This window comes from Haliotis rufescens, unplaced genomic scaffold (genome assembly GCF_023055435.1).
Source record: "Haliotis rufescens isolate VD_foot unplaced genomic scaffold, xgHalRufe1.0.p SCAF_2, whole genome shotgun sequence".
NCBI classification, from domain to species: Eukaryota; Metazoa; Mollusca; class Gastropoda; order Lepetellida; family Haliotidae; genus Haliotis; species Haliotis rufescens.
Genome location: NW_025963890.1, coordinates 2,395,416 through 2,418,379, shown reverse-complemented (window position 1 = coordinate 2,418,379; position 22,964 = coordinate 2,395,416). Strand labels below are relative to the sequence as shown.

Below are 22,964 nucleotides of genomic sequence, written 5' to 3'. Positions count from 1 at the left end.
CAGTTTAATATTAAGTGTTATATTCACTGCAGTGAAATATTAAGTGTTATGTTCACTGACACACCAAAGATCATATTAAGTGGTGATTCTTAGATTCGAATTCAGGACTGTCATATGCTGACTACCTATCGATTGTAACAATGCCACTAATTGCCCATTGAGGACCCATGCTCGTGATCACTGGATTGTCTAACAGAATCGACTAAATGCATGTCATCGTATCCCAAATTTGAGGACCGATGCTCATGATGTCAGTCACTGGATCATCTGGTCCAGACTCAATTATTTACAGAGTGCCGTCATATAGCTGGAATATTGCTGAGTGCGGCGTTAAAAAAACCAAAAAAACAAAAGTAATTTAAATACAAAACTAGTAATGGCTTTGTTAATATAAATGAAAACAAATATACGTATAAATATGTTTATTCGAACATAACGAATATCAGAATATCGACAAAAATCAACATTTCAAACCACAATCTGACAATCAGTTGAGTTATATTTAATACATAATTAATTCATAATTCAATTTACTACATACAATACTATGGTTACATCCTCAGTGTTGACACATGTTTGTCGGGTTGTCAGAGGATAGAGACGGATGTATCGGAACTGACATATTGCACTCCTTGCACACAATGGCGTTTCAGTTCGTCACAGAAGATATGTACAAACCAGTTGTCCTTTGATCGGATCAACTGAGCCGTGTCTGCCATCATCACTGTTGTAATCAACATTGTCATCACCAGTGTCATCTTCATTGTCATCACATCGTTTTCATTGCCATACAGGGCCGTCCAGGTTTTGAGATTCCTGTCTGTTATTGGGTGAGGTTGACACACATGCTTAGAAGCATTTCCTGTGCACAATGGATGGGCCGGACTCATCGTACTCCTGCTTGCTGATCCACATCTGCTGGAAGGTGGACAGAGAGGCAAGGATGGAGCCACCGATCCAGACGGAGTATTTCCTCTCTGGGGGAGCGATGATCTTGATCTTCATTGTGCTTGGGGCAAGGGATGTGATCTCCTTCTGCATTCTGTCGGCGATACCAGGGAACATTGTAGAACCCCCTGAGAGAACAGTGTTGGCGTACAAGTCCTTACGGATATCAACATCGCACTTCATGATGGAGTTGTATGTTGTTTCGTGAATACCAGCAGATTCCATACCCAAGAAGGATGGCTGGAAGAGGGCCTCTGGACAACGGAACCTCTCGTTACCAATGGTGATGACTTGACCGTCGGGCAACTCGTAGCTCTTCTCCAGGGACGAGGAAGAGGCAGCAGTTGCCATTTCCTGTTCGAAGTCAAGGGCAATGTAGGCCAACTTCTCCTTGATGTCTCTGACGATTTCTCTCTCAGCAGTGGTGGTGAAGGAGTAGCCGCGCTCAGTGAGGATCTTCATGAGGTAATCAGTCAGGTCACGACCGGCAAGATCCAATCTCATGATAGCGTGGGGAAGGGCATAACCTTCATAGATGGGGACAGTGTGGGTGACACCATCACCAGAGTCCAAAACAATACCCGTGGTACGACCAGAAGCGTACAGGGACAGAACAGCCTGAATGGCCACATACATAGCTGGAGAGTTGAAGGTCTCGAACATGATCTGGGTCATCTTTTCACGGTTGGCCTTGGGGTTGAGGGGAGCCTCTGTCAGGAGGACGGGGTGCTCCTCTGGGGCCACTCGGAGCTCGTTGTAGAAGGTGTGATGCCAGATCTTCTCCATGTCGTCCCAGTTGGTGACGATCCCATGCTCGATGGGGTACTTGAGGGTGAGGATGCCTCTCTTGGACTGAGCCTCGTCACCGACATAGCTGTCTTTCTGACCCATACCGACCATCACGCCCTGAAACATGAAATCGATTATGTCATTATGAATGATATCATGTTTCGTTTGACATTTGCACAAAATGTATGTGTTGTCGTTCTAGAACAATACAAATCAACCATATCAATAGACATCACAGAAACAGAACTAGATAACCATCATCTGTATGTTTTTTTACTGAATCAGTTGGAATGGTTTTCGTTCACTTTGATGTGGGCGAGAAAGCTTTCAGTAATATCTCATAACAGCGCAACCCCGTTAATGCGGACGGTAGTATACGAAGGATTCCGTCCGGATTAACAAATGTCCGTATTAATGAATCCTTTGTACTGATGTTTCTTTGTATACAAGTCATGTAACCGTTCCCAACAAGATTGTCCTGAAGATGAGGATTAACAGGATCCGGACTATCCTTATTGTTGGAGGTGTCTGCGTTTCCTACACACATATACCCGAGTAGACTTGCACAAGTCTCTAAGGCAATACAAATTATTACTTTAAATCATAATTTCTAGATTATAATAAGAACAAGTTGTCCCTCTAAGAGACTTGAATCCTTAGAACTTCCCTCATATCTAGACCTGCCTATTAGAGGATAGAATTACTACACATCCATGGACTTGTATTTCAGTACATCCTTGGAGCAAGGCTAATACCCGAGCACCCCCAATAATACGAATATGCTGTCCTGGACCCACAATCAAGGCGGTATTCTTTCTGCCCACCGCTCTGGCTGAAGTGCTGACTAAAATCAATTCACTGTTTCTCCGTCAACAGAGTACATGTATCTGTTACCTGATGTCTTGGACGTCCGACGATGGAGGGGAAGACAGCTCTAGGAGCATCGTCACCGGCGAAACCGGCTTTGCACATGCCGGAGCCGTTGTCAATAACCAATGCAGCAACATCATCATCCATGGCTGTTGAGGTGTAGTGTACAGAGAGGTGAGATTTGAACTGTTCAGTCTAGAGAAGTAGTGCTACTGTGACAACCGTCTCAACTCGACCTGCCTATATACTCGCCCCGTTATCTCCTGTGGTATAAAACTCCGTATATGGTCGTAACACAGCTTGGTGTTAGTCGTCTGTTTGTTGGACATGCCCATATATAGGCATTACCACACCGTGCCTGGCCCTGAGCCACCTACAGGCAGCATAGCTCTGTAGTCACTGGGGGGCACCCGGGCTCTGTCCTTAGTCAGCGGGGCGCAAGCCGCTACTGCGCAGGACAGACTGTCGCAGTTAGGTCGGTCATGAGCTGATATTTTTATTTATTTATGGCTGTGGCGTTCTCTGTTCTTGAATGATTGTATAAGTAAACATGATAACGCGGATATAGATTTTGACACTAGGCCATATAAAGTCATGGATTGCTGTGTTGTATAAATGACATAAATGTATTAATAAGTCAGTTCAATAATCGATTTATACACTTGTTCTTATGCGGAAAAAGGCTTTTGTGCACACTATATGCGTTACTTTTTATATGCATTTTACTGTGGACAAATTAGGAATTTCGACTTATGTATTAAATGTCGATTACTTTTTTTCTTTTCTGGCTCCAGCGGTATTATATCTAACACTCGTGAAACATCTTCAAGGAGAACATTAAGATAATATGATCGTGACTAGAATACCAGAGACAACGGCGTGCATTAACACGCATTATAATTCAGCACACGACTCCTCTCGGAGTTATCTGTGCCCATCATCTGCCTGCATTCTATCAGTTGATTCCACGATGCCAGCAGCTGAATCTTGTGAAAGACGTTCATATGAAATACCATGATTGAAAATATATTAAAAACATTCAGTATTTCAATCACGTTTATTCATAATCAGATGATATATTTCGAAACGTATGTTCCTTCGGATCATTTGCGTAACTTTACATGATCTTATTGCCATATGGTCCTCTCGGCAGTGTTATCAGCTGACATCGTTTATGAAAATACTTACAGCATGTTATCACAGGCCCATGTTAATCAACTTGCTCCTACACGCACTACGACTCCACCTGGGTGTGGGTGTGGGGGGTGTAGGGGGTGTGGGGGAACGGGTGTGGGGGGTTGGAGGGGAGGGGGGTGGAGGGGTACGATAAGAGGGTAGGACTTATTGTACTCTCTCCTGTGGTGTCAGGGTATAATATACCAGTTGGGAGTTGGTGTGTGGGGGTGGTGAGTGAGTGAGTGAGTGAGTGAGTGAGTGAGTGAGTGAGTGAGTGAGTGAGTGAGTGAGTGAGTGTCTCAAAGGTTTTTTTCTAAATTAGGAAACAGACTGGATCCCTCTAACTGAAAGACGTTTATGAAATAAACTTACACTTATCTTCAACATACAACTTTGAGCGTTCCAATGAAACGTGTCTTAATTAGTTCCAAATTCCAATATCAAACCTGCATGACTTATTACAGGGTAAACATACAGGTCCCAATGTGTGGCACACCCGTCGTCAGCCTTTCAAACCGACAACTTTAAACTTCGGATCAAGAAAGAATAACTAAGAAAAAGTTTTATTCCAAGAGGTGATGCAAAAGCCAGCGTTCCGAGTACCCTACTCCATGACATGGGTATAAAAATATATATCACACAAGAACAAGGCACAGATGCACGGGGCATTGAATGGAGACTCACTGAAATATTCCCTGATGATCGTCCTTGTTCTTGTCATCTTTGTAACTGTTTCCGGTGACTGTTCTGATTTTGATACCATACTGTTATTGTCATTGATAAAATATTACGAAATATCAATAACTCAGTACTGTCTTGGAGGAAAGCGAAAGTGTCTGCTCTGAAGTCATTAATCGTGTACATGATTTTATTTCAGCGAGTGAGTGAGTATTTAGCTTCCCATCACCAGTGTATAATCAGTATAGAAACGAGGGCAGCATATAACATGGCACAAACCTCTCAATGAAGGAAACTTGAAACGTTGAGAACATATCACAGTTTCAATGCATACAAGAGAGAAAAAAGTTAAACATATTAGTTAATCGACTATTTACAATTAAAGGCTGGCTATACACCATCTGCCACCTGAGCTATTAGCTTCCTGCACACGCCGCGGGAGGACTTACGTCATCAGCTCGGGTGTCGTTGCTGACCTAGTAAAATAATATCTAACGTTATTTATAACATTGATGCATATACATGTAAATCATGTGCCTTGTCTGTGTATACCTCCTGGTTGTCTAGCCTCTAACCTCTAGTTTGTCTGTCTCTACAGAATAAATTAAAATTGAACCAACTTAAGACTAAATCATTTGGCAAGTCTAGAATGCCGCAGTTCTTAACCATTGTTCTGGGCTCCATTTTCTATTTTAAGTTTTGTTTTGTAGATACATATTTTTAAATAAGATAACTTTATTGCTCGGACTAAACTTTAGTCTATACCATCGTATGGAGAGCGGATAGGTGTACAGTGGAGATATCACGAAAGGTTTTCACTTGTCCGAGACCTTTGCCTTTTAGAAAATAAATATTCATGGTAAAAATAAATAGTATCGTCAAATGACGACGTTAATTTAATGAGTGAGTGAGAGACCTAACAAACAGTGCACCTGTGTGGAGAATGAAACTCCCCTGTGTGAAGCTTAAGCTGAAACGAAGCCCCAAAGAAAGTGACGTGTAACCTGGATGTTTGGTGAAAGACACTCCAATAGTTAGCATGCCCTTTATTTGTGTGGAGCAGTGTCCAGCATCTGCAGCCAGTGGTGTCTACGTTTCACAACTACTGAGGTACAATGAAGCATGCTCTTTTCGTGAAGATTTTGAAGAGCGTCATACGACTCTTGCTCAAAAGCTGTTTGATCATGGTTTCGACATTCAAGGCCTCAGGGAAACTTTCAAAACGTTGTTTTATGGTAGACATGTTAAGGCAATTTCCAAACTTGACGCATCAGTGGTAGAAAGATGTCCGATGCAATTCCCTATTTTGACTTGTACCATATCTTCCCGTGACGTTTCGGGGGAACAATTAACTTGCTTTTGCCTGTGTTTGTGACGGGTGTCACCGGGGGGACAGCATAGACTCGTGTTAGAATACCTGGTATCATCACTATTTGATAGTGGTTCACAAACACATGATCGTGATATAAACGGAATCCTATAATGGATTCTGCTTTAACCATAGATTTCTTATGAATACGTAATGGGTTTTGTCAAATTATTTACAATAGTACGGATAATGTACTGACTAACCAAGGATCATATTTAGTGGCGATTCTGAGATTCGAACTCATGACAGTCAGCTGCAAAGCATGGCAACATCATCTCCAACATCATCATCCACAGCGGCAGCATCAACATCACCATTCATAGTGTACAAAGTATATACCTCTCTCAGTTTATGCATCATTTATATTGAACACGAATTACCACAATTCAAGTTCACAAAGGCGTCGGTATTATGTTGTACGCTGAGCGCAAAGGTGAACAAATTCAGACTTGTGACTTGTCTACAGATGAGGCAAGTGTAACTCACATATGGACATTTGTGGACACCACCATATTTCTGTACTGAATGTCATTTAACTTAAGACTTGTGTGAGCATTTACCTTCCTTCCACGCCGACCCACTGGTTGATGGTAAGTCGAAAGTATGGAGAGTGAGTGAGTGAGTATGGATTTACGCCGCTTTTAGCAATATTCCAGCAATATCACAGCGGGGGACACAGAAAATGGGCTTCATACATTATACCCAAAATCGAACCCTGGTCTTCGGCGTGACGAGCGAACGCTTTAACCACTATAGGCTACCCGACCGCCCGTGAAAGTAGACTCCCCTCCCTTATAGATATATACCCGCAAGGCTGTACTCTACTACACAGATGACGTGTATGACGTTGGAAAAGGCTAGGGTGTTTCAGTTTCAGGGTGTGCCCCTGAGAAAGACGTACATTGATAAATAAATAGTTCGGAAATTGCTTTTGATTTGCATTTTTAAAGGTATATACCCAAACATGCAGTTTTATAGATTGTTTGTGAACTGTATACGATAATGACCCAAAGAAGATGGAGGTTAGAAGTGGGCTTGAGCAACCCATGCCGGTCGAAAGAGGCGATCAACGGGATCGACTAAAAGCATGTAACCGTATCCAACTTGTGTAGATCGATGCTCAGAATGTCAATCACTGGATTGTCTAGTCCAGACGCGATTATTTAAAGACTGTCGTCAGATGACTGGAATATTGTTGAGTGCGGCGTAAAACAACAAACAAACACAACTAGTTTTAATAAAACCTAATAATGGGCTTTGTTTTATTTTTTTATGTCGAGATATACATAATATCAGAAATACATACATGTATACGTATGTTTATTAGTACGAAAGAATATCAGAATATCGACATAAATCAACATTTCAAACCACAAACTGACAATTAGTTGAGTTTATTTAACACACAATCAATTAATCAAACTTTACAGCAGACAATATTATGGTTATATACTCAGAGTTGACACATGTGTGTCGGGTTGTCAGATATTGCACTCCTTGCACACAATGGCGTTTCAGTTCGTCACAGAAGATATGTACAAACCAGTTGTCCTTTGATCGGATCAACTGAGCCGTGTCTGCCATCATCACTGTTGTAATCAACATTGTCATCATCAGTGTCATCTTCATTGTCATCACATCGTTTTCATTGCCATACAGGGCCGTCCAGGTTTTGAGATTCCTGTCTGTTATTGGGTGAGGTTGACACACATGCTTAGAAACACTTTCTGTGCACAATGGATGGGCCGGACTCGTCGTACTCCTGCTTGCTGATCCACATCTGCTGGAAGGTGGACAGAGAGGCAATGATGGAGCCACCGATCCAGACGGAGTATTTCCTCTCTGGGGGAGCGATGATCTTGATCTTCATTGTTCTTGTGGAACCATTGTAGAGTCAACCATCATTACTATTGTCATCACCATTGTCATCACCATTGTCATATCTATTGCTGTCACAATATCATTTCCAGTGTCATACCTGTGAAGATCAGGGTTAGTATAGGTTTTTTAAGCAACCCAAGCTTATGATAAGAGGCGACTATGCTTGTCATAAGAGGCGACAAATGTAATCGGGTGGTCAGGCTAGCTGACTTGGTTGATGCATGTCATCGTATCCCAGTTGCGTGGAGTGATGTCCATAATATCAATCACTGGATTGTCTGGTCCAGACTCTATTATTTACAGACCGCTGTCATGTAGCGGTAATGTTGCTGAGAGTGGCGTTAAACAACACTTCCTGCGCATAATGGATGGGCCAGACTCGACGCTTTTAATATAAAATATATCAATAACAAGATAATATTTTTGCACAACATGTCATGGCACCACCAAGAAGGCATACACATATAACGGTTTTATGTAATTGAATAAGCAAGCATTGACGTGATGTTTGAAATTCCAACTATTGCTCTGGAATAAAATATTGAATCAGTCTGATTAAAATACGTGACATTAATAGAAGATTGATTCAAAAAGTCAAATATTAGAAGCACTTCCTGTGCACAATGGATGGGCCAGCCTCATTGTACTCCTGCTTGCTGATCCACATCTGCTGGAAGGTGGACAGAGAGGCAATGATGGAGCCACCGATCCAGACGGAGTATTTCCTCTCTGGGGGAGCGATGATCTTGATCTTCATTGTGCTTGGGGCAAGGGATGTGATCTCCTTCTGCATTCTGTCGGCGATACCAGGGAACATGGTGGTACCTCCTGAGAGAACAATGTTGGCGTACAAGTTATTACGAATGTCAATGTCACACTTCATGATGCAGTTGAATGTGTTTTCGTGGATACCAGCAGATTCCATTCCCAAGAAGGATGGCTGGAAGAGGGCCTCTGGACAACGGAACCTCTCGTTACCAATGGTGATGATTTGACCGTCGGGCAACTCGTAGCTCTTCTCCAGGGACGAGGAAGAGGCAGCAGTAACCATTTCCTGTTCGAAGTCAAGGGCGATGTAGGCCAATTTATCTTTGATAGTCTCTGACGATTTCCCTCTCAGCAGTGGTGACAAAGGAGTAACCACGCTCAGTGAGGATCTTCATGAGGTAATCAGTCAGGTCACGGCCAGCAAGATCCAATCTCATGATGGCGTGGGGAAGAGCATAACCTTCATAGATGGGGACAGTGTGGGTGACACCATCACCAGAGTCCAAAACAATACCCGTGGTACGACCAGAAGCGTACAGGGACAGAACAGCCTGGATGGCCACATACATAGCTGGAGAGTTGAAGGTCTCGAACATGATCTGGGTCATCTTTTCACGGTTGGCCTTGGGGTTGAGGGGAGCCTCTGTCAGGAGGACGCGGTGCTCCTCTGGTGCAACGCGGAGCTCGTTGTAGAAGGTGTGATGCCAGATCTTCTCCATGTCGTCCCAGTTGGTGATGATTCCGTGCTTAATGGGGTATTTGAGGGTGAGAATACCTCTCTTGGACTGAGCTTCGTCACCGACGTAGCTGTCTTTCTTACCCATACCGACCATCACACCCTGAAACGTGAAATATCATTATGCCTGATATTATCTTTTGTGTGACATTTACACAACTTTGATTTTGTACAAATCAAACATAGCATATTCAGAAACATGTCAGAAACAGAAGTTAACTGGCACCCCTATATGTTCGAAGGTAAATCACTTGGTACAGATTTAGTTCAAGTGATATCCCAATACTTCACCGCGTCTTATAGTTTGAGGTGTATAAGTTTCTCATATAAAGATACTCGAGGGTATGCACCACCAATAAGACGTAAGCCTGATCCTAAACTGCCGACAAAAAGAAAATATACACCAATATTTGATAGTGGCTGAATATGGTTACTCGATGATGATGTATTTGATACGGGTATCATTGGCGATATTACAGGTATCATATTAATGAGTATCACACAACGGATGACGTGCACATGACGTCTCAAGGAACATTGGGGACGCAGTTTCACAGTACATAGTCATGAGCAGGCTGAAGGTGAGGTGAAATAGGGTTTAACGTCGAGTCCAAGACGTGCATGCTCGTGCGTGTGTGGCTGCTTGTACTGGTCTGGACTGATGCCGGTTTTATGATGCTAGCCCACTGAGATACCATGGTCTCAGTTTAACGTGAATACCAAACTCAGACACAGAATACTCCGAGCCGACCAGTTCTTGTTTAAACCCCTTAATGTCGAACGCCAGGCAGGGTCACAACAAGTACCATCTTTTAACGTCTTTTAGTATGAAGCGGCGGGGGTTCGATCCCTGACCTTCCGCCCTCAAGGCGGACGCTCTACCACTAGGCCACAGAGGCGGTCTTGAGCAGAGTGAAGCAGGTACTGTCATGGTCAGTTTGAGTTGGTTCACAAATACCAGACATTCTCACCACGAACACAATGCACGCCTAGCCTCCGTCTCATCGTCAGCCGCCAGATGGCGTCATTTCGAATCCGTTGCCACTCATATCTTCCGGATGTTTGCGGTTCGGTGGTGGATAAGGACGCCTCCTCATCTGACGATCCAAATCATCCCACAAGTGTCCAATGGGGCTAAGTGTGACGTTGTGCGCAGTCCTGGACGACCTTTGCAGCTTGCGGGCTAGCGTTGTCGTGCTGTTAACGCGTTCCATGTTGAAGAACGTCTTCCTGTAGATCTGACCCCTGAGATTGCCAGGAAAATGACAAGTCCCTTCTGCCAAAATTCCTTCCGACACCACCCCCCTCCGCCAACATATGGACGCACTTGGATGCATCCTGGCGCCAATCGTTCCCCCTCCGACTATAAACCTCAACACGACCATCATTATGGAATAAGGAGAATCTGCTTTCGTCAAGGATCTGCAAGCTTTGCTCAGTGACGTCTTTGACGTTGATGTTCATGGGTCAAAACATGGTTTTGGCGATGTTTCACTGCTGCATGCGCATCGTCCAAACCAGCTTTTGTGTTTTGAACCTTAAGTTTGCAGTGTTTCGGTGGACTGTTTTCAGCCTAGTAACGCTTTGACAATGTTTATAATATTTTTAATAATTTCCAGTGTGTACTTTCTTTTGCCTGGCAGTTTAGTAATCATAATGTTGTACGGTGGGATTCTATCTCCCCTACTTCCCTGAACTGTTGACTAAAGTCATTACACGATTTATCCGTCAACAGAATACATGTATGTGTTACCTGATGTCTTGGACGTCCGACGATGGAGGGGAAGACCGACCTCGAAGCGTCGTCACCAGCGAAACCGGCCTTGCACATACCGGACCCGTTGTCAACAACCAAGGCAGCAACATCATCATCCATGGCTGTTGAGGTGTAGTACGTGTTCAGAGAGGTGAGATTTGGACTGTTGAATCTTGGGAAGCAGTGCAACTCAATACTCTGACAACGCATCTGGTCGACCTGCCTATATACTCCTGTGAAATAAAACTCCATATATGGTCGTGGCAGGAATTTAGTTTGTGGAATATGCCCATATATAGACAATCTCAGAGCCACAGACATGGGAGATATTTTCGTCATCTAGCTAGTCAATGTGGGGCACTCGGGCACGACAGCCAATGAGTCGGGCGGCAGCTGCTGCCGTTGAGGACAGGCTATGCAGTTAGGTCCGTCATGCAGTTAGGTCCGTCATGCAGTTAGGTCCGTCATGCAGTTAGGTCCGTCATGTGCTGATTTAGTTTTACTTTATGGCTGGGGCGTTTTCCCTGTTCTTGAAAAATGGTGCTGGTAACCATGACAACATGGATGTAAATTTTGACACTAGGCCATATAAGAAATAAATAAAAAGATTAATGTGTTGTAGAAAAGACTTTGTACTTGAATTAGTTCAATAGTTGAAATGTACTTGTCCTCAAAAGTGAGTGAGTGAGTATGGTTTTACCAATATCCTGCAATATCACGGCGGGGGGCACCAGAAATGAGCTTCACACATTGTGCCTATGTGGGGAATCGAACCCTATCGCCCATGTCCTCATCAGGAAGGAGGATGAGGTGAGGTGAAATTGGGTTTAACGCCACATTCAAGATTGAACCTCGACTTTCCGCAGACGTTCTACCGACTAGCTACGTTGGCGATCCCATAAGAAAGAAGGTTTTTTGAGTACGTTAAATATGTGAAGAGTATGTATTTTATTATTTTTTAAGAATTATGAGTTGATATTTTGAATTATGTATTGGATTATTAATTAGTTAATGACGATGATATGGTCGTGACTGGAATATCAGACAAAACGGCGTTCATTAACATGCATTGTGATTCATCCCGCCTTGGTGTTGTTGTTGCTTATACACCTCCTCTCCGCCACCCTGCCTGCCTTCTCTCCGCCGCCCTGCCTGCCTTCTCTCCGCCATCCCGCCTGCCTTCTCTCAGCCACCCTGCCTGCCTCCTCTCCGCCATCCTGCCTGCCTTCTCTCAGCCACCCTGCCTGCCTCCTCTCCGCCACCCTGCCTGCCTTCTCTCCGCCACCCTGCCTGCCTTCTCTCCGCCACCCTGCCTGCCTCCTCTCCGCCACCCTGCCTGCCTTCTCTCCGCCACCCTGCCTGCCTTCTCTCAGCCACCCTGCCTGCCTCCTCTCCGCCACCCTGCCTGCCTTCTCTCCGCCACCCTGCCTGCCTCCTCTCCGCCATCCTGCCTGCCTTCTCTCAGCCACCCTGCCTGCCTCCTCTTCGCCATCCTGCCTGCCTTCTCTCCGCCACCCTGCCTGCCTTCTCTCCGCCACCCTGCCTGCCTCCTCTCCGCCACCCTGCCTGCCTCCTCTCCGCCACCCTGTCCGCCTCCTCTCCGCCACCCTGCCTGCCTCCTCTCCGCCACCCTGCCTGCCTCCTCTCCGCCACCCTGTCCGCCTCCTCTCCGCCACCCTGCCTGCCTTCTCTCCGCCACCCTGCCTGCCTCCACTCCGCCACCCTGCCTGCCTCCTCTCCGCCACCCTGCCTGCCTTCTCTCCGCCAACCTGCCTGCCTTCTCTCAGCCAACCTGCCTGCCTTCTCTCAGCCACCCTGCCTGCCTTTTCTCCGCCAACCTGCCTGCCTTCTCTCCGCCAACCCGCCTGCCTTCTCTCCGCCACCCTGCCTGCCTCCTCTCCGCCACCCTGCCTGCCTTCTCTCCGCCACCCTGCCTGCCTCCTCTCCGCCACCCTGCCTGCCTCCTCTCAGCCACCCTGCCTGCCTTCTCTCCGCCAACCTGCCTGCCTTCTCTCCGCCAACAGTCCTGTCTTCTCTCAGCCAACCTGTCTGCCTTCTCTCCGCCAACCTGCCTGCCTTCTCTCGGCCACCCTGCCTGCCTCCTCTCAGCCAACCTGCCTGCCTTCTCTCAGCCAACCTCCCTGCCTTCTCTCAGCCAACCTGCCTGCCTCAAAAAGAGTACCCATGCTTGCCGTAAAAGACGACTATGTTTGTCGTAAGAGGCGACTAACGGGATCGGGTGGTCAGGCTTGCTGACTTGGTTGATGCATGTCATCGCATCCCAATTGCGTGGGTCGATGCATAGATTTCAATCACTGGATTGTCTAGTCCAGACTCGATTATTTACAGACCGTCGTCATATAGCTGGAATATTGCTGAGTGCGGCGTTACAACAAACAAACAAATCTAAAAGAGCATTCCATGACGCCAGCAGATGAGTCGTATCTTACGTAAAGACGGCTATAGGAAACACCGCGATGGAATATATATTTAGGAGATAACCCTACTGTGTGATATTCGAAGTCGCCTTTTCTCTTACCGTAATGTGGAACCGAGCATTTTGAATCCTCAGGACGCTTTAATAACGGTAGTCTTTCAGAACGTATATAATACATTTGTGTACATGTCAGCTTTCATGGAACAGGATGCAATAAATGTAATAAATATTTCTCAAGTGCAAAATTATTTACTTTAATTCTTGACTCGTTTAAACTAATGGTCATTAAATACAAAGCTTTACAAAATGAATTGGTGAAATAACCCTCCATAGATATACGTATAATTTCATCGCAACCTGTTGCATATTTGCACGGCTTTGACCAACATGGCGTGACAGAATGTAGAAATAGTGAAATAAACGCAAACTCGGAATAGCGAACCATCATTCACTTCGTCCCAACGATTTTATAAAATGAAACTTAAATAAAACGTATCATTTAAAGAATGCAATATATATATTCAATTATAAAAGCTGTTTGAAGCAGTCAAACAAATGTCAACATCCATTAGTTCCTTGAGGTGAATGTGCTCAGCTCTAGAACATAAACATCGGGATCTCCCAAGCCTCGTTCTAGCACGACACGGGGATTTCCCAAGCCTCGTTTTGGCATGACTCAGGGATTTCCCTTCTTTCACTTTAAAATAGCTGACTCATGTTTGTTTTCCTCCGTCAAATCGGTATTTGTTGACAGTATCAGCACTGACATTCTCACTAGACCTCACCTGTCGTGTCGGAATACACACTGAATGACGGTTAGATTTATGCATTTTTCAGAGCACATGACTTGTAACGGGATGAAAAACGTGTTAGTAGCGGGACGAGCAACGTCCCCTTTTCCGACCTATTGTAGTGCCCGGATGAGGGTAGGCGGGTGTGAACACCGCGAAGGTGTCGCCTGAACGCAGTACTACGGGATTAAGTATACAACAGTGTTTGGGTGGGATAGGTATCGAGAAGAAGTAGAGCGAGACAGACCGGGTCAGAGTTCGAAGAGCATGAGTAATATACACTTATAACTTGCGACACATGCAGCACCGGCGCTGATATCGAACCCAAGCATAGAGGTTGGGGCATATGTTTATCTCCATATAAGGCAGTGCGTGTCCATTTATGGTGATCTGGAAGCACGTGTTTATATTGTTTCCAGATATGGTCCTATTTCCATTTTCAGGCAGAGTATATAAGGTCAACATCGTCCGGAGTTTCTGTACAGGTGAATTTTTTCGTGACAGTCCACACCTGAAGAATATATCAACATGTCGAAGGCGTCGGGAGCTCATGTGATCATTGATATCGGCACCTACCAGACCCGAGCCGGTCTAGCTAACGACTCAGCCCCCCGTGTCGTCCAGCCGACCCTTGTGGGACGAGGGGTGGGAGAGGTAATACTGACACTTTTCTTTGTCTATCAGATAACTTAGTAGGTAGTATATTTAACGTGTGGACCTCAAGATACCGCGGATCTATGATAAATCTGACGTGTATCTCCGGGGTATAAGGGAAACGGTGGAGGGATACAGCTCGCACATGATGAAGCAACGCGCATTCTATCGCGTGTAGCTCCTAAGGTATCGACAGTCCATCTCTCCACCTCGTCGAGAGGCCCCGAACCAGTGAATGGCTTGTCTTGCGCCTCCCGCTACCCCGCACTGCCGAGAGCGCTCGAGATCTCCTCACTTCCTGGTTTGGTCGGATAGAAGAAGGGAGGTGGGGTCGGTGATGCTAAATATAACCCGGCAGCGTGAGAAGGCTGTATCCAACGTGCACGCGCGCGTCCCATGTGCAGCAACCCATCCCTTCTCTCCCCCGGCTCCGTGTCGGCTAGCGTTACAGGCGTCGCCCACATGACCCCCCTTCCCTCCCCCTAGTTAGGCCAGCGCAGCTGAGAGGTAGACTAGGCTCTGTGTGCACGTGTCTATACTGTTAAGTTACCAAAGCGGATGCGCAATCCTATATTAGGACTAGTCGTGGGTCGGTTTAAATGATTACAACCGTTGATGGATAACGATCTTTGAAATCGAAATCTGACCCAGTTGAAGGAATGCGCGTCTGACATGGCAGCATGTCGTAGGCTTATCATTCAAGCAGGAAAAAAACATGTTATTTGAGTAAATACCGTATGTTCTTTATATTAAAATGAAAATATAGACTAAATACATTCAGGGTAAATTGTTTTAGTGAGGAAATATGTTGTCTAGGACCTTTTCAACATCAATGAATTGTTACATCTGGAGGTCATGATCAAGCTGGATAATTGTTATCTTTGGTAACATGCTTAGGTGATTAACTCCTGGAGACAAGGAATTCTCTTTGACACACGCATGCAATCCTTATTGCTACATTGTGTATTCGTGTGTAGAGGGTGACGTCTGTACGTTTCGGGGGGGAGGGCGGGGCTGCTCCTGATACCCATCAAACACCCCCACCCCCCGGTCACTATGTCACATGTGTAGAGATAGTTTCATTGGCCATTCCGTGCATGTACAATGGATATATTCCAGTAATACCCACGTGCAACATGCACACGACAGACGCTCTGTGAAACCTACTGGTGTCATTCCTCGCGTTTATTGGGGTCTGAGCTCAGTGAGGCTTGGGGTGAACTTCAGTGAGACGGGGTTGAACTTCAGTGAGACGGGGTTGAACTTCAGTGAGACGGGGGTGAACTTCAGTGAGACGGGGGTGAACTTCAGTGAGACGGGGGTGGAGCGCAATGAGATGGGAGGGGGTAGGGGGAGAAGCGTCGGTCTTTGTTCCCCTCGGGGAATACCGCGAACAGCTGGGAATCAGTTCTGCCGTGACAGACATTCCGATGAGGACTTAGCGTTTAGCCACCCCCACCACACCCCTCCCCCTCCCCCTCTCCCTCTCCCTCTCACTGCCGCGCTGCGCCATATAGGACAAAGGGCGACAGATCGACATCCCCTACGTTCATGGTTTAGTTTAATTGTTCATGTAATATTTCTCCATTATGAGTCATAGTCCACTTCCCGTGTCCGACAGGGTGTCCAGTCGACTTCGGCTACAGCTACATCACGTAACGCCAGCTTTTGTAGGAGCTGCAGAAAAGATAATTTTTGAATAATAAATGTCAACAGTCTTTGTTGAGCTTTAGCACTACAAACGGTATGAAATAATGACTTTTTCCTTGTATTAGGAAATTATGTATGAATTAAGGCGACACTCGTTGTTGTCTCCTCTGTACATGTGTTTTTCACGTGACTGCTATATATCACATGTGTTACATGTCATGATGTCCAACATTGACAAAACAATTTACAGAACACTTCCTTGTTCTCTCTGCAGAGAGGGCATAACCATGGATTTTACGCCGCTTCATAAACTAATTCACTGACGTAAAGGCATTGCAGGTGTCTATTTCAGCCCTGGAATCTATGTTGTGCATCGAATCCAGGTCAGCTGTGTGATGTTGACAGCCTTGTCTCAGGGCTACACTACACAGCATGTAGAGTATGCGAATGGGACATCGCCTGCAACATGGCGGACATTGGTTATTTGACTGACACATAATTCGTGTTCATAATTATGAAATACATAATTTGGACAAAGTTGGGTGTTTTTTTAAGTTAAACTCCATCATTCGATCCTTGGTTGATATGCTAGTAGTACACGGACTAAATGACAACCAACAAGATATCCAACGCCAGTGTCATATGGGCTGGATAAAGAAAACAAACGATTCCTCTTGGGGGCAAAGGTCGTTTAATAATGACAATTTTTTAATCGAAAACATAAAACTTCAGATCAAACAGACTGAGAAAAAAATCAACAAATTTCTGAACAACATGTAGTTTGCATGTTACGTTTGGCGATTGTGACGTTTCCCTTGCAGCAATAAAAAAACAAATACCGCTTACAGCATTATCAGCAATATGACATTCGGGGTTGTCTCCCCATAACTGTTAAAATATATGGACACTAAAACAGATGTCATTGCATTGCCGTTTAAATTAAAATAAACTAGGCTTTATTTCTTACAAATTAAACTCCGGAACTACCAGAACTGGACAGGGTAGATCTGTGTTTGTTTTTATGTTGATATACATATATATACACGCATGTGTGCACGTGTGTTTTTATCTCAACCGAATATTCTGTGTTACAAATGGTTACCACGGACTGTTTTGGTATTGAAAGTATTGCTATTGTCATTACAGAACAAGAACGTGACCTATGTGGGTTCAGCAGCCAGGGCCAGCCGTGAGGGCATAGTGCTGAGTCAACCCGTCCGCGAGGGAGAGATCCGAGACTGGGACGATGTGGAGGCCATCTTGAGGGATGTCCTGGTGGACAAGCTGGGCGTTGAGACACAGGACCGCAACGTGCTGCTCATTGCCTCGCCGTCCCTGGACCCCCAGGCCAAAGAGAAGATGGCGCAGATCATGTTTGAGAAGTTCCAGGTCGCTGGTCTGTTTGTTGCCAATAGTGGTGTTCTCAGTCTGTACGCCGCGGGGAGGCTGGCGGGTGTGGTGTTGGAGGCAGGAGACGGCGTCATCCATGCCGTCCCTGTGCATGAGGGCTTCGCGCTGCCCAAGGCTGTCACACGGTGGGCGTTTGGTGGCAGTGGACAGAGCGAGTTCCTCTGCAAACAGCTCTCTGAGAAGGGCTACAATTTGTCCGATAATCCAGAAGCAGTACGGGAGATCAAAGAGAGTTTGTGCTATGTGGCTAAAAGCTATGATCTGGAGATGGCCAAAGCATCAGATACATCCTTCCAGAAGACATTCAAGCTCCCAGACGGGAAGGTCGTCACCCTTGGTAGCGAGATGGTCAAGACGTCAGAGATCCTCTTTACTCCTTCAGTTGGAGGTCTGTCAACTTCTGGGGTCGTCGCCCTCTTGAATGAGGCCATTGAAAAGTGCACTGCTGAACAACAGAAGGTCATGTATGGCAACATCGTCCTTGCGGGAGGCCCTACTCTCGCCACTGGGTTCGTGGAACGGATGAAGAAGGAGGTGAAGACTAGGGCTGCCTATGCCAACGTTGTTGCTTCGGAACACCGAGAACACGCAGCCTTTATTGGAGGCAGCACCCTGGCCGCTCTGGACGACTTCCAGTCCATGTGGGTCACGGCGGCCGAGTACAAACAGAAGGGAGCCGGAGTCATCCACGACAAATGCAAGTGAACAGAACTGGTCGGGAGGTGATTGACCAGTACATCTTGAGATGATTGACCAGTACATCTTGAGATGATTGACCAGTACATCTTGAGATGATTGACCAGAACATCTTGAGATGATTGACCGGTACATCTTGAGATGATTGACCAGTACGTCGTGATTCGTGTGCTTTACACACAGCAGAATCAGTGCAACAGACTGAAATAGGTTTCCTCTGTTATGTCTAATGGGACATCCCACGCTGACTGAACACAAACTTGATCCAAAGTGACAATGAAAGGCTTCTTTCTAAAATTGAAGTGCAGTGCAAGTTATGTTATGTTTCAAGAGATTTTGTCAAGGGCTATTTTCATACAAATATTTTGTACATATTAATTTTAAAAGTGTAAGCGATATGTTGAAGTATGTGAACATATTTAAGAAGTTCATGAAAGTGAACCACAATGAACGCTGTTTGTCTCGTTGTTTTGTCTCGCTGTGTTAATGTTTATGTGTATAGTTTGGGTTAATAAATGGCTCAATGTTCAAGATATGCACGGCATGTTGGTTATTGTTTGCAGTCACGTCATGGAACATGTAAATTATTTATTCCCCTTTCATGGATAATTTAAAGTGAATTGACCCAATGTGTGTGTCCCCAATGTATGTCTGTCTATACAGATATTCTATGATATGTACCCGCGTCTGCATCTTAACGTATATTAAAATAAAAATACCCGTTCCTTCTGGACTATGTACTAACAACTACTTTTGAGGGATTATATCTCTCGAAAGATTGTTTGAGGGATTATGTTTGATTAACTATGTACGGTTTGAGGTAATATATCTCACTAAGTATTGTTTGAGGTACTGTACCTTACTATATATTGTTTGAATGGATGAGGGGAGAAGGGGGGTGGGGGGAGGGTAGCCTGGTGGTTAAAGCGTTCGCTCGTCACGCTGATGACCCGGGTTCGACTCCCTACATGAGTACTATGTGTGAAGCCCATTTCTGGTGTCCCCCGCCCAGATATTGCTGGAATATTGCTAAAAGGGGCGTAAAACCATACTCACTCACTCACTCACTCACTCACTCACTCACTCACTCACTCACTCACTCACTCACTCACTCACTCACTCACTCACTCACTCACTCACTCACTCACTCACCCACCCACCAACCCACCCACCCACTCACTTACTCACTTACTCACTCACTAAAGGCACTATGTTATACAAAGGATGACTTGATCCTTCGTGAAAGCTTGAAAAAATAATAATTATGATTCAGATCGTTGAAAACAAATTGTCAGCCACAAAAGTTTAAAAACATCTCCAAATAAAATACACCCACTCATCCCACATGGTGGTATTTGTATCAAGATTATTCCAGCAACAGCCACAACACCAGATATCTTTTATTCAACAGTCTGAAGCCCCATTGAGGGATATCTTACTCAATATTGTTTGAACACATGGGAAAATGTAGGACTAAACACATGGCAAATCTAGGCTTTAAGAAACCGCACGTGTAGGCCATGATGCACATCAAATGTATCCTTGAGCTCTTGGCGGTCGTGTGAAAACACGTTGAAATACCATTGGAAAGGACTACTACTTAACACGGGTTTAGTTGATAACTTGCACTACATCGTTTCTGGAAGAGTTGTCAGGAAAGTAGTTGTGACGTGATCTTTGTTCACCATTGTGTGGTGTGGCTGGTACAAGAGGAATCCCGCTTCAGTACATTCATCCGGTGATGTCGCATTCCAACGTGGATGATGGCGTTAGTGAAGCGCCGACAGTTCATTATTACACGATAAACAATACATTGTGCAGACAGTACGAAAAAACACCTGTGTGTGACAGCCACAAATAATGGCCTGATTTAGGACAGGAACAACAGATCTCCCTATCCGAGCAGCTTGTGTACCAACTTCTAGCAATATTCCAGCAGCAGTATTCCAGCAGCAATATTCCAGCAATAGTATTCTAGCAGCAGTATTCCAGCAGTAGTTTTCCAGCAGCTGTATTCCTGCAATATTCCAGCAGCTGTATTCCTGCAATATTCCAGCAGCAGTATTCCAGCAATATTTCAGCATTAGTATTCCAGCAATATTCCAGCAGCAGTATTCCAGCAGCAATATTCCAGCAGCAGTATTCCAGCAGTAATATTCTAGCAGTAGTATTCTAGCAGTTGTATTCCAGCAGCTGTATTCCAGCAATATTCCATAAGCAGTATTCCAGCAGTAATATTCCATGAGCAGTATTCAAGCAGCAATATTCCAGCAACAGTTGTCCAGCAGCAATATTCCATGAGCAGTATTCCAGCAGTAATATTCCAGCAACAGTAGTCCAGCAGCAATATTCCAGCAACAGTAGTCCAGCAGCAATATTCCATAAGCAGTATTCCAGCAGCAATATTCCAGCAACAGTAGTCCAGCAGTATCCCTGGAACAGCATTTCAGCAGCAGCATTCCAGCTTCAATGTTCCATCAGCAGTATTCCAGCATCACTATTCAAAGAATAATCCAACAGCAGTATTCCAGCAATAATCCAGCTTATCAAACATATTTGCTTTTATAAAAGTTTGTAGCCGAAAATGCAGAAAAAGAAAATGTAGAAATTGCACTGCGCTGAGACTTTTGGTCGTCTTTGACGTTAAGTGTTCGTTACATTGACATTGATCTACGTGTAGGTTGGCCAGGGCGTTAGAGGCTACGTGATTCGCTGACCAGAGTTGCGCCCCTTAGTCGTACCAGGATCATATGATCAGAGATCCGAATGCACGAACCTTACTCGTGCTTGTGGTATTCACAAAAGTAATACACATCACTTTGGGCTAACAGGAGGGCAGGACATGCGTATCCTTTTCGCGAACACCCGGTGGCATCGAGGATAATGTTAAAACTCCTCTGGTTTTTACACTTTTATATTTGATATCAACAGTCACTCGAGAGAGATTCTCCATATGTGCTGAATATAGTTGATAAGATTGTGATAAAAAAAAATCCTGAAGCCAAGGCGTCGTTTTCAAAACAGTAAGCGTTTTTTTAACGTTTTCATCATTCTTAGAATCCTAGCTGTAGTGAGTGAGTGAGTTGGGTTTAACGCCGCTTTTAACATTATTCCAGTTATATCACGGTGTGTCAGCTTAATGTGGGAGGAAAGCCTGAAGTGATGCAGGTCTCAGACGTTTACCACTTCGGTGAAACCCACGAGCACGGGTATGGTGCCGACAAACCTAGAAACATAATTGGGGCGTCCTAGCTGTAACATACAACACCATGTCATACTCTGATCCACTGTACCTTGTGAATCTAGGGCACCAGCTGAGGAAGTAAGTTTTTGTAATATATTTATAAGCTGCCAGTTTGTTTTGGGTTTTTTTTGTTCGCAGATCATTTAATCAAGTTAAATCGGTCTTCCTCTACCATAACCTCAGAGTCGTACTATTCTTCACCTAAATCCCTGTAAGTGCCTGAAGCGTGCGTCGTCTATTCCTCATAGGATTATAGCGCTACACACTGTCATGTTGTTTCGGTCGAATCATCGACCAGTGTAGATCGATAGCCACGCCCCCTAATCGACTGCATACTATATACCATAAAAGGTAGCATGAGCCAAATACAAGCATGTATGACAGGTTATAAATACTCCACTGTACTTATGCCCTAACTTGGCGTCAGGTCAAGGTACAAACCGCACTAGTACTGGTCTGCACAGTGACGGTATGTATGAATGTGTGCAGGTATATATGTCTCCACGCTGGCTTGTGGATCTATTTATAGAGTACAACGCGAAGCTACGTGTACAACAGTGTGACAAGCATGTCCCATGACTTTGCACAATTCAATGTCGTGTGTGCGTGTGTCTGTCTGTGTATGGCTGCTTGTACTAGGTCGGGACCATTGCGATTTTATAGTGCTTAACTACTGGGATACCATGCCGCAATTTAGTACCTCACTCAGACACAGTAATCCCCCAGACACTACTCGATATGTGAAGTCAAACACTGCTCGATGTGAAGTCAGACACTACTCGATGTGAAGTCAAACACTGCTCGATGTGAAGTCAGACACTACTCGATGTGAAGTCAAACACTGCTCGATGTGAAGTCAGACACTACTCGATGTGAAGTAAGACACTGCTCGATGTGAAGTCAGACACTGCGCAATGTGAAGTCAGACACTACTCGATGTGAAGTCAGACACTACTCGATGTGAAGTCAGACACTGCGCAATGTGAAGTCAGACAATGCCTATACTGCCCAATGTTAAGTCAGATCCTGTATTTAATATTCCACAAACCCAGTACGCGACTTCGTATAACATCTATTCAAAGCATGCACAGTGTGTAATGGGCGTAAGGAT

The 22,964-nt window shown here is 45.0% G+C and overlaps 2 protein-coding genes and 1 pseudogene across 3 annotated transcripts; 2 read left to right on the top strand and 1 right to left on the bottom strand.

Annotated features, from left to right (window-relative positions):
- Window positions 1–714: 714 nt before the first annotated feature.
- On the bottom strand, window positions 715–11,091 carry LOC124114134 (annotated as a pseudogene).
- Window positions 11,092–12,035: 944 nt separating this feature from the next.
- Window positions 12,036–14,083, top strand: LOC124114119 (proline-rich extensin-like protein EPR1). The gene is made up of 2 exons (XM_048399178.1): window positions 12,036–13,149; window positions 14,004–14,083. Exons 1-2 carry the CDS (start codon window positions 12,036–12,038, stop codon window positions 14,081–14,083), a joined length of 1,194 nt encoding a protein of 397 aa, XP_048255135.1.
- A 44-nt stretch (window positions 14,084–14,127) lies between these two features.
- Window positions 14,128–19,144, top strand: LOC124114129 (actin-3, muscle-specific-like). 2 transcript variants are annotated; one of them, XM_046474693.2, is made up of 3 exons: window positions 14,128–14,223; window positions 14,643–14,853; window positions 17,650–19,144. In XM_046474693.2, exons 2-3 carry the CDS (start codon window positions 14,728–14,730, stop codon window positions 18,616–18,618), a joined length of 1,095 nt encoding a protein of 364 aa, XP_046330649.2. In that variant the 5' UTR covers window positions 14,128–14,223; window positions 14,643–14,727; the 3' UTR covers window positions 18,619–19,144. The 2 variants fall into 2 exon arrangements, with proteins under 2 accessions (XP_046330649.2, XP_046330648.2); XM_046474692.2 differs by lacking the exon at window positions 14,128–14,223 and adding an exon at window positions 14,381–14,535.
- The last annotated feature ends 3,820 nt before the right edge of the window (window positions 19,145–22,964 follow it).